The sequence below is a fragment of the Rhinopithecus bieti genome, unplaced genomic scaffold (assembly GCF_001698545.2).
Source record: "Rhinopithecus bieti isolate Rb0 unplaced genomic scaffold, ASM169854v2 scaffold_13352, whole genome shotgun sequence".
NCBI lineage: Eukaryota > Metazoa > Chordata > Mammalia > Primates > Cercopithecidae > Rhinopithecus > Rhinopithecus bieti.
In genome coordinates this window covers 1,137,977-1,155,048 of record NW_016808026.1, presented here as the reverse complement: position 1 = coordinate 1,155,048, position 17,072 = coordinate 1,137,977, and the positions used below count along the sequence as shown (strand labels likewise).

At 40.0% G+C, this 17,072-nt stretch overlaps 1 protein-coding gene across 1 annotated transcript in view; it reads left to right on the top strand.

Annotated features, from left to right (window-relative positions):
* DPYS (dihydropyrimidinase) overlaps positions 1 to 17,072 on the top strand; it is a 91,281-nt gene that overhangs the window by 34,752 nt on the left and 39,457 nt on the right. Inside the window, exons 5-7 of the mRNA XM_017885198.1 lie at positions 3,057 to 3,213; positions 4,655 to 4,796; positions 8,676 to 8,818. Coding sequence (XP_017740687.1) covers positions 3,057 to 3,213; positions 4,655 to 4,796; positions 8,676 to 8,818 — 442 coding nt within the window. The remainder of the gene's footprint in view (positions 1 to 3,056; positions 3,214 to 4,654; positions 4,797 to 8,675; positions 8,819 to 17,072) is intronic.

Here is a 17,072-nt window from a genome sequence, read left to right as displayed (position 1 = left end):
CCATTTCACAGATGAGAAAAACAGACTAAGAGCAATGACTTACCTCGTACAATGTCACTAGCTAAAAAGTAGCAAAAGCAGGATTTGAACCTAAATCTGTATGATCCATTCTACCAAGCTGCTTCTATGTATTTTCCTTCTCAATTCTGTTCTTCCTTTGTAAATGTAATGTTTGGAATCAAAATAAAGTCCAGGAAAGTTTGGCTCTATCCTTTTGGCTAGGAAGACTGATTTCTGTAAATATGTTTGGCCTCCTATTTAGTGGCCAGGGCGTTTGCTCCTGGATGCCTATGCTTTTTCTCTGCATCTTTCAACCTTCTCTAGCAGATCTCAGGACTCAATATGAAGCGTTACTTGCAGATCCAGACAAGATGTTAACGTCTGCTCTAACACCGTCATCTAATAAATGGGTCATCTGGTCAGTGGAGAGTTTGGATTGGTTTGATCTGCTCATTACTGGGAAATCTTGAATATTTCTCAAATGGTGAAACTCCTTTAAGTGGGAGGTTGCATCATAAAGGGCAGAGGCTTTTCTTTGTTTGGGTTTGAGCCAAAAAATGGAGAACTAAGCAGAGAACATCTATGGGTAGACAAGATACAACCTAATGTGAAGCTTGCTAAGACAGTGGGAGGAGATTAATGATGAAGATGTTCCTATCTCCTAAGAGTTGTTGAAACCCTCCAGTTGTGAATGTAATCAGGATAGTACCAGGCTCAAGACAGATAGAGCACTCTTCACTGCCAACCAACTAAGTGTAGTAAATGAAACCAGTAAGTGAAATTGGAAAAATGCTCAGCCACATCCATAAATAGCCTGTGGTTGACTTAAATATTTAGAAATACATGCTCTTTCCCAAGAAATAGAAAATGGCACTTTTCCTAGTAACATAGTGCATATGATATGATATTATAATACTATGACTCTAATTCTGGCTGTACCACTTAGTGCCAGTGTGTGCTGGGCACATTAATCTCATTGAGCATCAATTTCTTCATCTGTCAAACCAGCATGAAGGCAACTATGAAGGTCAAATGAGATTGTATTTGGGAGCCTTGCAAACTATAGAATGGTATGCATGTGTTAGCTATTTTTATTGTTATTTTATTTTTAGCCCAAATCTAACAGAACCCATAATTATGCTGAATTATCCAGTTTGATTATCCAATTTATGGATTATCCAGGCCTCCTGTTTTCCTTCCCCCTTTTAGTCCTTTGAAAATGCCGTAGGAATAATGAAATAGAAAATAGAGAGAATATGCAGTTAGGAATTTTCACTTTTTAAATTTTATTTTGGATATTAACAGATACTAAATGGGGAGAAAGTAGAAAATAGCCCAGTTAACGAAGAGCTTGCTGTATATACTAAAGTGGCCTGTCACATTTTAAAGGAGCTAAGCCCTTCCAAGGAAATTACCTGTCATCTGGTTTCAAAACAGTCCTGGCAGACTCCCGGTAGATGCTGACACTTTTAATTTTTCCTGAGTGCTGTTAAAATCGTAGGACTTTTGGAACCATATTCCCATATCACCTTGATGGGCCAAGTGATTGAATAGAACATGTGATAAGGATCTTTCCTCGATGATAAAGCACCATGGAAAATCCTCAGTCAGCAACTTGTAAAGTGATTGCAGATCAAGTCTCTGAGTTTTCCTTGTCCAAGCATCTGTAAGACGTTCCCTTGGAATAGGAAGGTCTCTTCATATTTGCAAATAAAATATCTTGTCCATCTTCCCAGTTCTCCTGTAGATAGTACATTACCTCTTCATTCACTGAAAACGATTGCTGCTTATTCTATATTTAGAAAGAATTGCTAATGGTGTTTCTCCTTTTCTGGGGATAGGGCAGTAAAAATCCAAATGGGGACGGGATTCATCTAGTAGGGTACGTCACGGAAGCAAAGTAACTTAGCCATGGCTAAGTCCCTGGGGGATAACTTTTATTGATAATTGGTTACTTAAGAATTGAAGTTCTTAGGCTTTAGTAAGCCTTGCTTTCATGGTTTTCCAAATTCCTAACCTAGCTAGTGGAAGATGGCTAGTTTGGAGAAGGATCTATGAAATAACAGGGTGCTGTGTTCCAATTTGATATGACTTAGGCAACTGGTGGCCATCTACTGTCAGTACTCTCTGAGGAAATCTGTTAATTTCAGTCATATATCAGGATTTTAACTAAAACTCAGCATCTGATGAACCAGAGTGAACTAATTTGGTATGCCAGCATCTCTCTACTGTGCACTCTCCTTAATGATTGCCTGAATATGATCAAGTTGATGCCAGCAGACCTATTATTCTGACAAATGCTAATCAGAGATAGGATTCTGATTGATTTTAAATTCAAATTCACTATGCACTAATAACTTTTCTAATATTGTACGCTTTTTTTGATGGCCTCATTTGCATGATTTTTAAAATATGCATTTCTGGCTAAGACTTTATTATGTGAGTGTTCTTTCACTTAATACAAGTTTTTTGAGGAGTTCTTTTTTTCAAGGGCATGAAAAGATTATCAATTGATTTGCAGCAGAAATATGCTGTGGTTGAATTCCATATGACCTAACTAATAATTATTTGTCATCAGGGTAATAAAGCATGAAAGTTAGGACCACTGGAGTCAATATGCCTGGGTTCAAATTCTACCTTCTCCACACCACATGGAGTGTATGTAAGTGGAGTGTATGTATGGAGTGGAGAAGTTATTACTCCATAGCTTCATTCTCATCCTTTAATGGAGATAACAACAGCATTTATCTGGTAGGGTTTTGGAGAAGGTTTCATTAGAATGGCTCTTGTACCGGCCAGCTTTTGCTAAGTTATATGGCTGTAAAAATGGATCTAAAATATGAATAGCTTACACTTACAGAGGTTAGTTTCTCATTCATATTTATGTTCATCATGGATTTTTAAATTCTGTCCACAAAAGTAAATTATAGTTTGGGATTCTGCTAAACTGTAGATATTACCCTCTGCTAGGGCAGAAAAGATTAGTATTTATGTGTTTGTCATATGGCCCTCTTAAGAATAAATTAAAGTGATGAATGCTTCTTTTAATCCTTCAGGGAAGGTGGTCTATGGCGAACCCATAGCGGCCAGTCTTGGCACAGATGGCACACACTACTGGAATAAAGAATGGCACCATGCCGCCCACCATGTCATGAGTCCACCTTTGCGACCAGACCCCTCAACACCCGACTTCCTTATGAATCTACTGGCTAAGTAATCATTTTGCAGACGACTGGGAAGTGTATTGCCGAAAGAAGGTTTGGGTGGAGGGGAGCTCGTCCTCCCGTCTGGACCCTCCATTAACCTCCCAGTATTCTCTTCTACTTGACCTGACAGGCCCTGGGTACCCTCGCCTGCAGAGTAAAAAACATCGACTTAGTTATGCTATGATATGTTGCTAAAGCCTTTCCTAGACTCACAGAAATCAGATCATTTTCACTGAAACTTTACTCTTTTCTGACTTTTTTCATCTCTTGTTGCCCAAACCCAGGGCTCTTCGTTACGCTTTACTTTTTATCAGAATATTGTTGAATGTTTTTCTATGCTGATATAATCTGGGAACTAAGTTGTTGTGTAGGTAACCCTGTTACTTTCTGGGAAGATATGATCATTTTTCTTGAAAATTCTACCATTCTTGGGCCAGATGCAGTGGCTCATGCCTGTAATCCCAGCACTTTGGGAGGCTGAGGTGGGTGGATCACATGAGGCCAGGAGTTTGAGATCAGCCTGGTGAACATGGCAAATCCCGGTCTCTACTAAAAATACAAAAATTGGCCAGGCATGGTGGCTCATGACTGTAATCCCAGTTACTTGGAAGGCTGAGGCATGAGAATCACTTGAACCTAGGAGGCAGAGGTTGCAGTGAGCAGAGATAGTGCCACTGCACTCCAACCTGGGTGACACAGCAAGACTGTCTCAAAAAAAAGGAAAAAAGAAAAAGAAAGAAAAGAAAAAAGAAAATTCTACCATTCATGGACATCCCGACACTCCCCGTTCACAGATACTCAGTCTCAAGCTAAGAGTTTTTCATGACAGACCTTACAAGAGTTCACTTACCCGTTCTTTACAGCTTCCTTCCTCCTTCATGATTCAACATCTGCAAGATTACTCACGAGTCAAAGCAGGATTCCTGTCCCTGGTAATATCAGCATCCTCAGCCAATCTCACCCTCTGTTCATTCCAGTGGGCCGTGTGGCTCGGGACTGCCCCAGAGGACCTGCCCTCCATTCATGAGGATCACCATGGTGATGTCTTTGTGGAGTATTCTGCTCTTAAGGAGTTTTCTCTTACATATTTGCTGGTGATTCTGAAGTTATCTTCATCAAGTACATATAACTATTCATTTCTAGATGAGAAATAGAGTCTCAGACAAGCTCATATCACAGAGCTAGTAAGTGACGGAGCTGAGCTTAGAAGCCAGGTTTCCTAACCCGTCTTGCACCATGCTTCCTATCAGTGCGTCCTCTGAAGGTGCTTCCTAGAATAGAGACAGGAGACGGATGAAATATGTTCTTGAAAAAACTGCTCATTCTCCATTGCATTTTTCTGACTTCAACTGAGAAGGGAGCCAGGAGATTAGGAAAGGTTATGGCAGTTTCCTCCTAACGTGTTCTGTATACTCACCCCATCACTCTCGTGTTTTTTTCTTTTACAGTGATGATCTAACCACAACAGGGACTGATAACTGCACTTTCAACACCTGCCAGAAAGCTCTTGGGAAGGATGATTTTACCAAGATCCCCAATGGGGTGAATGGTGTTGAAGATCGGATGTCAGTAATATGGGAAAAAGGCGTGGTGGGTTCAAAAGTTCCAGCCTTGCTTTGCCTAGTTCTTCAGCCAGGATCCTGCCCATTTGAGGACCAGAGTGGCACAAATTTTCATAGACAAACTTTTGATTGTTTTACTAGGGAGGATACGAGGAATGCAGTACTATCACCTCCGCCACCATTCCATCCCTCAGTATAGCATCAGCAAAGAAATAATCTTCTCTGCATAGTTTATTTTAGTTTAGAGGATGCATCGCACCATTTTGCAGAGACATTAGGGGATGAATTAAGATTGCATACAAAGAGGGTTATTCTTGAATTCTCTGAAAAGGCATAGCCCTTCTGCTTGATTTCTCATGCTCTTGAATTCCAATGCCTCATGTGTCATTGGCACAAATACTTGAAATGATAAAAAATACACGAAGGGGCTGGGTGCGGTGGCTCATGCCTGTAATCCCAACACTTTGGGAGGCCAAGGCTGGTGGATCACTTGAGGTCAGGAGTTCAAGAACAACCTGGCTAACATGGTGAAACCCCGTCTCTACTAAAAATACAAAAGTTAGCTGGGCATGGTGGCACGTGCCTGTAATCCCAGCTACTCAGGAGGCTGAGACAGGAGAATCGCTTGAATTCGTGAGGCAGAGGTTGAACTGAGTCAAGATGGCACCATTGTGCTTCAACCTGGGGCAACAGAGCGAGACTCCATCATACACACACACACACAAATACACGAAAGGTACTCATTATGCTTATACTTCCTTGTCATGAAATCTTTGTTGATGTCAGTTTTTTTTTTTTTTTTTTTTGACAGAGTCTCACTCTGTTGCCAGGCTGGAGTGCAGTGGTGTGTTCTCAGCTCACTGTAACCTCTGACTCCCAGGTTCAAGTGATTCTCCTGCCTCAGCCTCCCAAGTAGCTGGGATTACAGATGTGTGCCACCATGACTGGCAAATTTTGTATTTTAATAGAGAGGGGTTTCACCGTGTTGGCCAGGCTGGTTTCAAATTCCTGACCTCAAGTGATCCACCCGCCTCGGCCTCCCAAAGTGTAAGGATTGACAGGCGTGAGCCACCATGCCCAGCCTGATGTCACTTCTTAAAGAACCCTTGGATATCATATTTTTTAAATTGCTGTATGAAGTCACAAAAGTAATAATTTAAAGTGTGGAAACAAAATGTAAATGCTCATGACTAGAAAATTTCTCCCTAAGGATAGAGAAGAATCACATGACTAAATGTCTGTGTGTTAACTTGTCCAGCCAGTTGACATGTGGAGCTGTGAAGACCAGCAGAGGGCACTTGCCTGGTTAGACTTCTGGTCCCTAGTGTCACGCCCTTCTCACCCATCTCCTAGGATGCCTCCCTCAAATGACACATTAATTACATCTCACACTTCAGAATCCTCTTCAATTGCCTTTACCCTACACATACCACCTACTTGTAACTCTAATGAATTATTCACCAAGTCTTGTCAATTTTATTTCCAAAGTGCCTCCTTATTTCTTTCTTCATTGCTGCCATTCTAGTTGGAGGCTCATATTTTGTTTGGACCTTTGCAGTAATCTCACAGCTGGTCCCCGTCTCTAGGGTCTCACTTGCTACAATGTATTCTTTACTCCAGTACAAGAACTCTTGTTCTGTACTGAGAACAGCTGACAATGCTTTTATTATTATTTTTACAGTATTATAGAGGGAGGATAGGTTTCGAATGGGAGTTCTCATTCAAAAATACAGTTCTGTTTGTGCTATTGTTCTCTTAAAAACCCTTTACTTGTCTCCATTACTTACTGGATGATAGTTGAATCATTAACTTACAATTAGATCTTCAAAATGTCTCTATAGCCCCATCTTCTGGTGATTATTTTCCTCACCCCCTCTTCCTCCACCCCAACTCTAACCATCCCCGATGACTTCTCTTCACTCAGATTTTCTTGATAGCAGTTCAACCTTCCACTTGAACTTCTGTTGTTACAATGAATATCTTTATTATAGCAGATTTTCATCATCCATATAGTTCCCTGGTATATAAATGGCTTTATAGTGACTGAATAGTTCTTCATAACATATAGAAAACCATGTCATTTTATGAAACATTAATATGGTTTACTTATGGAAATATTACTTTCAGGGCATGGTTCTTAGTGATTTTTAAGGCAAGCACTCTTTGGTAATTAAATAAACCTTAAGTACCCTCTTACCATGTAAATAGGGATAAACCTTTAACACTTTTAAATTTTATTTTAGAGGAGCCACATCCCTCTGAATTCTGTCCATATTAAAATCTCTTGCAATAGACTATCCATAATTGTTGGTTCATGCAAAACTTCAATTGCATAAAATTGAACCTCTTGAGTTGATTTTTTATCTTTTCAAAAGGATTGCATCTGGGTGTGGTGGCTTATGCCTGTAATCCTAACACTTTGGGGAGGCTAAGGCAGGTGGATTGCCTTGGCCTCCTGAAATGTTAGGATTACAGTTCCAGATCAGCCTGGGCAACATGGTGAAACCCCATCTCTACAAAAAATTAGCCAGGCATGGTGAGGCATAGCATACCATGTAGTCCCAGCTATTAGGTTGGTGCAAAAGTAATTGCAGTTTTTGCCATTAAAATTGATGGCAAAACTGCGATTACTTTTGCACCAACCTAATGCTTGGGAGGCAGAAGGGGGAGGATCACCTAAGCCAAGGGAGGTTAAAGCTGCAGTGAGCCATCATCACGCCACTGCATTCCAGCATGCGCAACAGAGTGAGACCATGTCTCAAAACAAAAAATAAAAAAAAAGGATTGTCACCTGATTCAGAAGTGTTGGCCCCTATCCTCACTCTATAATATTCTTTAAAAAATAATAAAAGCATTGCCAACTGATTTAAAATGTTGTCAGCCAGGTGTGGTGGCTCATGCCTGTAATCCCAACACTTTGGGAGGCCAAGGAGGGTGGATCATCTGTGGTCAGAAGTTGGAGACCAGCCTGGCCAACATGGTGGAACCCATCTCTACTAAATACAAAAAATTAGCCAGGTGTGGTGGCGCATGCNGAGACCATGTCTCAAAACAAAAAATAAAAAAAAAGGATTGTCACCTGATTCAGAAGTGTTGGCCCCTATCCTCACTCTATAATATTCTTTAAAAAATAATAAAAGCATTGCCAACTGATTTAAAAATGTTGTCAGCCAGGTGTGGTGGCTCATGCCTGTAATCCCAACACTTTGGGAGGCCAAGGAGGGTGGATCATCTGTGGTCAGAAGTTGGAGACCAGCCTGGCCAACATGGTGGAACCCATCTCTACTAAATACAAAAAATTAGCCAGGTGTGGTGGCGCATGCCTGTAATCCCAGCTACTTGGGAGGCTGAGGCAGGAGAATCACTTGAACCTGGGAGATGGACGTTGCAGTGAGCCAAGATCGCACCATTGCACTCCAGCCTGGGCAATGACAGTGAAATTCTGTCTCAAAAAAAAAAAAAAAAAAAAAAATTTGTCACCTATTCTCACTCTACAATATTCTATCTAATGTCTACATGATTATCTCATAAATCTTAGGACTATAATAAATAAGCCAGATCATAAATGTGGTATTGTCAAACTTTAAATGAGAATCAAAAATACCATTACCAAAATCTAGCTGTCACCTATATCAATTTTTGTGATTCTAGGATGAATGGGAAGAATTAGTATGGATGCTAATTAGTGGGGTTTTTGAAAAGTCATCTTCAGGCTTCCATATGTTACCCCATCATCTCCATCATTAGCATTATGACTGTTTAATACTTATCAGCATCCTCAGATGCTCCACAATATAAGAAATTAGGTGCAGTTCTGTTTGTTTAAGAGATGCATGTCTTGTCATTTTATTGATAGGATACTTTTTAGTATTTGATCATTAGAATGATTCTTTGAATTGCTTTACAGCACAGTGGTAAAATGGATGAAAACAGATTTGTGGCAGTTACCAGCACAAATGCAGCCAAAATCTTTAACCTCTATCCAAGAAAAGGAAGAATAGCTGTAGGATCAGATGCTGACATGGTTATTTGGGACCCAAAAGCCACAAGGTAAGTCTAAGTTCTTGTATTCCTTGGCTTCATCGTGGACAAAATGCACTAACTTGCAAAGAAATAATGCTTTGGCATTAATCAGCCATTTCTCCTTAGATGACTTCTTTAGCTGTGCTCAGGTATTTTGAGCCTGTACACAAGATAAAGGTTTTGATGTGCAAATATTCCTTTGTTTTTCTTGGCATAGAGGATGCAGAAATTGTGTTGCATTCTCTGACAATGGATCTGTATGTAAAACCAATATGAATTTACCACTTCAGTGCCTGGCAAAAGCCCGAGTTCACATGGAAGAAAGGTACAGGGTGATGAAGGAAATAAAAGGCTTAGTTTGAAAAGGGTTGAATTGAAAACTCAAAATAATTACAGCCTTTTTAAAGCTTTCAGATAGAAAAATTCCGGCACAAAGGATGTCACTTTCAGTTAGCCAAATTTTCCAGTTGAGTTCATCTTCAGCCTGTCATTCCTAGTAGATTCCAGCTTTTTGTTTCCAATTTCCATAATTCTATGTTAATATTGCAGGTCTGGCAAATTCCACCAACTCAGGAAAGCAGTCAGGGGCTGGAGCTCTGTTATTGTCTCCTTATAGGACGTTAGCACAGGCAACACCTGCAGCCTGATTTGTATTTTTCATAAACATTGCAGTTGTAGTGGAGAAAATCCCATTAAATGCTTTAATAGTCTGTATGTATGTGCGCTTGCATGGACTTCTGCCTCCTTGTACAGGCATTTATTCAAAGTCTATTAGGGTTTTTATTGTAGTAAGAAAAAATGTCTACAGTTTCTTGGGCTAATATTGTCACAAAGGCCCAGCTTCAATTGAAGTGCTCCTGGGTTACCTTTGGGAAAACGATGATCATTTGAAGCACTAGGGTACCATCACTATAAGCCTAAAAAGAAGCTGCAGATATTCCTACAGAAAATCCTTGTTTTTTTTCCACTTGACACTCTCTGGGCACCCACTCTTCCCATTCAGGGGCCAGTTCACATGGCTGGCAGGCCATAGTCACAGCAAGCAAGCAGCCTTCAGTTAAACACTTCAGCATATCACCTCATCGCTGGTTAAGATCCATGCAATGCCCTAAAGGGTGGTATACACATCTTATTTACATAAATATCTTAAGATAACAACAAGACATGGTTCAAGGTCTTTCTTATGTTAATAAGGAACTATTGCCCATTTAAGGACTAAATATCTGGTTGCATACAAAATAATTACATGCAAAATGAAGACAAGCAAAACCAAATGTAGGCAGCTTCTCTACAAGGCTAGAAAAATTGTGCTTGGAAAGGCAATGGAAAAAAAAATTGCTTGGATTTTGATTGCTCTGTGGCTGAAATGAGCATGCTGTGTTTAGAGAACTCCTGATATTTATAATATCACTCTACAGAGGGCTGCTGTACACCCAGCAGGGGCCCGCCCAGGGCCATCTTGGCTGTAATTCAAACCATTTAGGCTGCTTCAAGGGCTGGGATCAGGCAGACCTTTTGAAATAACTTGTGGCTTAAGGAGAGATCGTGAGCTTTAATCTGAAAACCTAGAAATTTTCAAAAGGGAGAAAACTATTCTGTGAAAGAAATATTTGTGAAAATGATGTTTTGAAGCATAACATCAGGGAACATCATACTAATGTTAATCATCAGTAATAATCTGTACGTCACAGCTCTCAGTGGGTTTTTAAAATGTTTTGGTGTCTTAAATGTGATTTTACCAGGAGAGACAACTACTGATTACCTTATGACAATGAGAAAACTGGAGCTGTGCAACAGCGTAAGTGACAGGTTTGCTATGAGAACCCTGACCTAGTGACTTTGACTTCATAAACTTGGATGATTTTTCATGAGATTCAGTACCATGCTGTCTGCTGATAGCAAAGCAGAGCACTTTATAATGTTCTTGATTTTTCATATTCCATTTTGTCTTCCAATCAGGTGGGCCAATAACTAAAAGCATTTTTGGATTTGATTTCATTCTCTGTCATCCTTTATCAAAGGTGAGGGAAAAAATGAAAACACTTTATTGTGTGGTGAGACTCTCCAGTCTAATTCTTAATCATATGGAGAATCTCAGGAGGCCATTCGATGTGCTTCTTCTTTTGAATCCTCCACCTGAGTATCTCCAACAGGGCCCAGCCTGGCGAGCCCTCGTCTGCCGTTTTAATTTCTAGGGATGACACCAGCTCAGGGGTAGAGCACTGTCTTCTCTAGACATCTGGACAAAGAGAGATGACCGGAACCCAAGGTTGTGAATAATTCACTTTATTTACCACATATTGCTGCTTGGAGGATATTTATAGGCTGCAATTATGTCTCTTTGAGTCATGTTTTTAGACTATATAAATTTAGACTGCTTTCTCACAAGTTTTGCTACTGATTTCTATAACATTGTCTTACCCTTCTTTTCCTATTCAGTTGTTTCGGAATAGCACATAATGATCCAGATGTGTAGATTTTTTTTTAAAGATCTATATATATTACCTGCTTAATTTCCCTCATTTCTAGTCTAAGAATAACTAACTTAAGGTCAAACTAAAAAGCTTCTATGTTTTTACATTTCTTTCCATCGCTTTCTCTTGTAAGTTCTTTCACATTTTTTGTATGATTTCCATCCTTCACTTTATGAAGGACATTATTTATCACATTAATGATCAAATATATTTATCACAATAATGATAACAGAAAATTAAATATTAATGTTTTTGTAGATGTGTCTTTTGGGAGGAAGATACATATTCTGCATTATCTTACTAGCATGAAGCTTCTTTATCTGTGTGTGCTGATTGTGTACACCTCGGTGCCAGACATAAGGAAAACCAGCATAGCCCCAGAGCCTAATGTGTAGGTTCTGATCCCAGACCCATCAAAGGCCATTGAAAGTCTCTGAAATCCACTCTCTCATGTGTAAAATGGGATCACTGAGAATTGTTATGCCTACCTCATAAAGTTTTGGTTAGAATCACATGAGATACATGTGAAAATGCTTTGTCAACTAAGAACGTGTTACACAAAGACAAGATATGTATTATTATGGCTATTTTCTATTTCTCTAGTTTGATTAGTTTCATTCTTTGCAGGACATTTTCATTTTTAGGTGTTCTCAGCTATTTTGCCTGTGGTGATCGGAAGGCAGATGAACCATGGGGTTCTATTTCTCTGGCTCCAGATCCTTTTAAAAAGCTGGTGACCTTTTGTTTTTCTTTTCTTGTTTTATTGTTTTTTTGAAAAGCGGAAAAATCTAAGGGTATATTGAATTGATTGAGCCTCCTTTGGATTTCTTTGACATATTTGACTTATTCTATGTCTTGCTTCTTTAATCCTTTAACATTTTCCTCTAAACCATCATCAGAATAGTTTTGCAGTATCATTATTCATTTTTTTCAATTGCAGAATGTGGGAAAAAGGAGAGAAGGGGGCTGTTGAAGAGGAGGCTTCATAGAATAATGAATCTGGAAAAATTCAAGGAGAAAACACGTTTGTTGTCATTCACGTTAAGGGAGAGAGATTATTGCGGAAACTGTATGCTAAGCCCTTATCTGGGTCGATCATAGCACCAGCTTTCTCTATTCTTGGCCTGGTTGTTATGAGAAAGTTGCTCATCTGGGCTGACTGTTCCCGACCAAAATTTATGCTGATGACCTCAACTAGGACCTTTCTGAAGTGCAACAATATTTTTAGACTTTTCTAACTGTCCATGAATCATCCATAGCTTTCCACTGTCCTTAGACACTACCCCTACCATCGTCACTGTCTGCCTCTTCTCACCTTGCAGCCTGAGTTCTACTGAATCCCGCAAACCCACTTACAATCCTGTACCACAATCTGTCTTCCTTTTCTTTCTCACTAATATTCTTGAGGTCTGGTTCCATTTTTTAAAATAAATGTTTTATTTTAGAATATTTTAGATTTACAGAAAAGTTGCAAAGATAGTACAAGACAGTTCCTATGTACCCCATAGCTGGTTGCCACTATTATTATCTTACATTAGTATGGTACACTTGTCACAATTAATGAACCAATACTGATATGTTATTATTAACTAGAATCCATACTTTATCATATTTCCTTAGTTTTTGCCTTTTTCCCCTTCCGGGATCCAATACTGCATTTAGTGGTCATGTGTCCTTAGGCTCCCCTGACTTGTGACAATTTCTCTTACTTTGTTTTTGATGACCTTGACAGTTTTGAGGAATATCGATCAGGTATTTTGTAGAATGGCCTCTGTTGTGATTTTCCTGATGTTTTTCTCATTATAAGCCTCTGGTTGTGGGTTTGGGGGAGGAAGATCACAGAAGTAAAGAACCATTGTCATCACATTGTATCAAAAGACATACTGTGAGCACGACTTACCACTACTGGTGTTTACCTGGATGAACTGGCTGAGGTGGTATTTTCCAGGTTTCTCCACCATACAGCTGTTTTCCCCACCCCTTTCCATGTTCTATTTTCTGGAAGGGAGTCACCATGTACAGTCCATACTTAAGGAGTGAGGAGTTATGCTCTCGATTTTTGTTTTAATTGATCCTATATGACGTAGGCCTAGCTCGGTTCAGCATAGAGAAGAAGCACAATAAATGTTGAACAGGGGAATGAGAAGGATGCAGTCTTCCACACTGCCTGGAACATTGGCGGGACTAAGAAATAGCATAAAGGAAAGTTAGAAAGATTTTATTCAGCACCGGCTATGGTGAGAGGAAAAGTAAGAATAGCATCTTCCCATTTCATGCTTTTTACTTACTGCATGTGATCAATACATGACTGTGTTGGAAGAATGAATGGATAAAGATGAATTTAAGTAGAAAAGATTTACCAAGGAGAGGAGGAAGAACTGTCTCACTGGTCTTATTTTCTCTAAGTGCCCCTTCATTTTTTAGATTGGGAGCAATGAGTTTGTTAAGCAGAGCTCTTAGAAGAAATGAAGTCAAAAGAGTTACCTTTGTGTGCTCCTTCATTCACAAATTCACTCTGCACAGGAGCACCTCGGCAAGCTGCAGGCTGAGGGTCAAGCTTATACAACAGCCACGCCCTGCCTTTAAGAAGCTGACAGTCTAGGAGAGGAGAGGAGATGTAAAGTCAAATATTCTCAGCCTAAGAAGGGATGGGTTAAGAATATCACACGAGAGGCAGAAACAAGATGCCTTAGAAATTCAAAGAAGAAAGATCCTTGTGGAGTTAGAGCAGTCATCGACATGAAATCATACGAGAGAGGTGAGTAGATAACGTGGCTCTGTGACTCAAGACTAAACATGGAGGTCAGATAAACCAAAGCATTGATAGGGGGTTCCAGGAGGAAGCAGTTAAGGCTGGGGATTGCACCACAGAGAGAACAGGTTCAGGCTGTAGAAGGAAATGAGAAGGTGAAGAGGTTGTGGCTGTCTCCACTTTCAACTGTGTTTATCACAGACAGAGGCAATTTTAAATAGAGTTCACCTTGTAGAGAAGTGTTATTTAATCAAATGAATAAATGGATATATCTACAGGGGTTTTTTTTTTCTTCTTGTAATAAAGGCCTCCCTTTTAAATTTTACCTGCCTGATTTTAACATTAAATGCAGGCTGGTAATGTGCAGGCTTTTTGTCTCACCACACCATTAGATATTGGCCCAAATTTTCCTACAAAATTTCCTCAAACGGTTTTAGCAAAAATAATTGCCCAGCCGACTCGTTAGTATCTAACAGGAAAGCAACATGCATTGTACCCTAGATGCTGAAGGGGGCGCCCACAGCCCACACTGAGCTCAGCTAGCTCCAACCAGGCCATTCGAGCTGCTGGTTATGCAAGAACAAGCCAGCCCCTGGAGAACGGATGCATTTGCTAATGATTTTTGGCTTCATGGTACACAGATGTTTTCGTTTTTAAAATTCTTGTTACTTATTAATGGCATGTAGACGTAAGTGTGCTTGCCACACAATCTGTAGCCTTAAAAATGGACTACGTTAAAGTTACCAGGGGAGACCAGTGGGAAGAAAAGCAGGGCAGCCATGCTTATTTTTTCCTTTTAAATCTGTAAAAAGCGAGATGATTCCAAGGTGAGGAATTTGACATATGGTGATGGATGGCGAGAGAGAATTGGGAGTGGGCGTAGTAGGGAAGGTTTGGACATCCTGATGAAAGATTACCTAAGACGTCACTAGCCTGTAAAAAGTTCCTGCAAAAATCAACTGCAATAGCTCTTCTGTGTCATTGCACAATAAAGAACAAACTGCATTTAGTGTAAAGGCAGCATTCACCTTTTTCGGAAATAAAAGAGCCTGCTGTATTCAGCTTGACGGCTCATTGAGCTGGTGTCTATTGCTTATGATGGAAGTATGTGTCCTACTGCTTCACTGCTTGGGTCAAATCTTCAAATTTAAGGACGTTTTCAGTTTCTGAATGTTTGACCCATTTCTGTAGAAGATCTTGGTACTTGGAGTCGGGGAAGAAATCAGGAACATGCTTTTCATGTGATGTTAAAACAGAATCTTATGGTGTCATGTAGTCAAGACAGAGATCAGCTAAATTGGCCAACTTGTTAAAAATCTTATTAGAGCGAGTGGCATGTCAGTTACTTGCAAGCCCATAGCTGCAGCAGTAACTCATGTTCTGGCAATTTAAAACTATCCTCGGAGCTTCAGTTCTTTGGTATTCATTAAATAGCACTTAGTTACTATGGTAACTGTCCCTTTTCAGTATTTATGAGCTACAGGGTATCTCACAGAATCTCAAGCACACAAACACACAGCTAACACGTTGTGTGTACTGGAACATTTAATGAAGACTTCTAGCTGGACCGTATTCTGCAGAGCAGACATGTTTTCATTTATTATTTTTTAACTCAATTATGGCAGGCTTTGACCCTGAATACACCATTCTTGAAGGCATTGTGCCGTCTTTCCTGCTTAATTTCCTTCCCTTTCTCATTGAAGATGGAGATAAATGAATTTAACTTTATATTCAGTGAAGAGTAATGGCTTGCAGCTTATGATGGTGCCCTTCTGGATTCTAGAGGGGGCCTTTTGTGTGAAATAAAGCGGGGGAAGAATGACTGTCATCCTTGGGTGGTAGGGATTGTAGGGCGTGGGGAGGGAGAAGAAAGGAGGAATCAGGTACCCTTTGGCAAAGAGTGATGGTTATGACTTATTAGGATAGCTACATCACCAGTGACTGTCTCACGGAAGCTATGAGGCATTTTCCCTTGAAGTTGCACATTGTGTATCCTCTGACTCATTTGTGCATTATAATCCTCCTCCTCTTCCTCAAAGAAAGCGTGCGCACACACACACTCACATGCTCATCAGCACAGCAGCCTGGGTTCCTGCTCATAACAGTTGATCGGCCTGAAGATGCTGCTTTTCACGCCTGTTTCTGAGAGTGTCTGTCACTAATGCGCCTGCCACTCCCCACACCCACAAGCATCCCAGTGCACATTGTGTGGGTCTCGTCCTGGGTGCATAAGTGGAAATGAATATGATTTATGCCATGATTTGTCACTGTGATGTCTTATAACACAACGTCAGGGCTGCAACATGGTGTCAGGGCTGCTGCCTAAGGTGGTTCAGGTTGTGCTTTTGCACAGTTACAGGGGCCCTCTTCACATCATTGTTACCACGGATATATGTGGATAGATAGATAGCTAGATATAGATACAGGTAGTAACTATGCCGGTTTTCTAGCATATGATAGCAAAGCACCTTGAGGAACAAATGTCTTTTGCTAATCCACACAAAATCAAACCTGCCATCTGGGCTATTGGGGGAGGGGTACCGTAGAGTGAAGAGAAAGGCTTTGGTGTTAAATTCCTAGTCTGCCACTTATGAGCTGGGTATGACCTTGGGTATGTCGTTTAATTTTTCTGAATTTCAATTTTGTTATTTGTAAAATGGGCATGATGATGCTATTTATTTCCTAGCTTTGTTGTGAGCTTTAAGGTAGTGTCATAAGATGCTTGGTACATAGTCAGTGTTCAGTAGCACTTGGCATGTAGTGGGTGGTCAGTTAGTGGTAATAGATAATAGTAGTAGGTGGTCAGTTTGTGGAATGAGTGGGAGCTCTTATTAGCTATAGCTGTGAGTCAGAAATCTTTGTATAATGACTTAATTCAGACAGGACCAAAAGATATTAGAATTATATTTCATATAAAAACTCCATCTCCCAGGTTTCTTGCACACCTTTAATTTTCACCACTAAATTTCAGAATGACCAAAATTAAGAAGCTTAGATGGATTGTTTTGGTTAAGATAGCCTGAGCCTCCAGAACTGACACCTTTTAAAATTATTA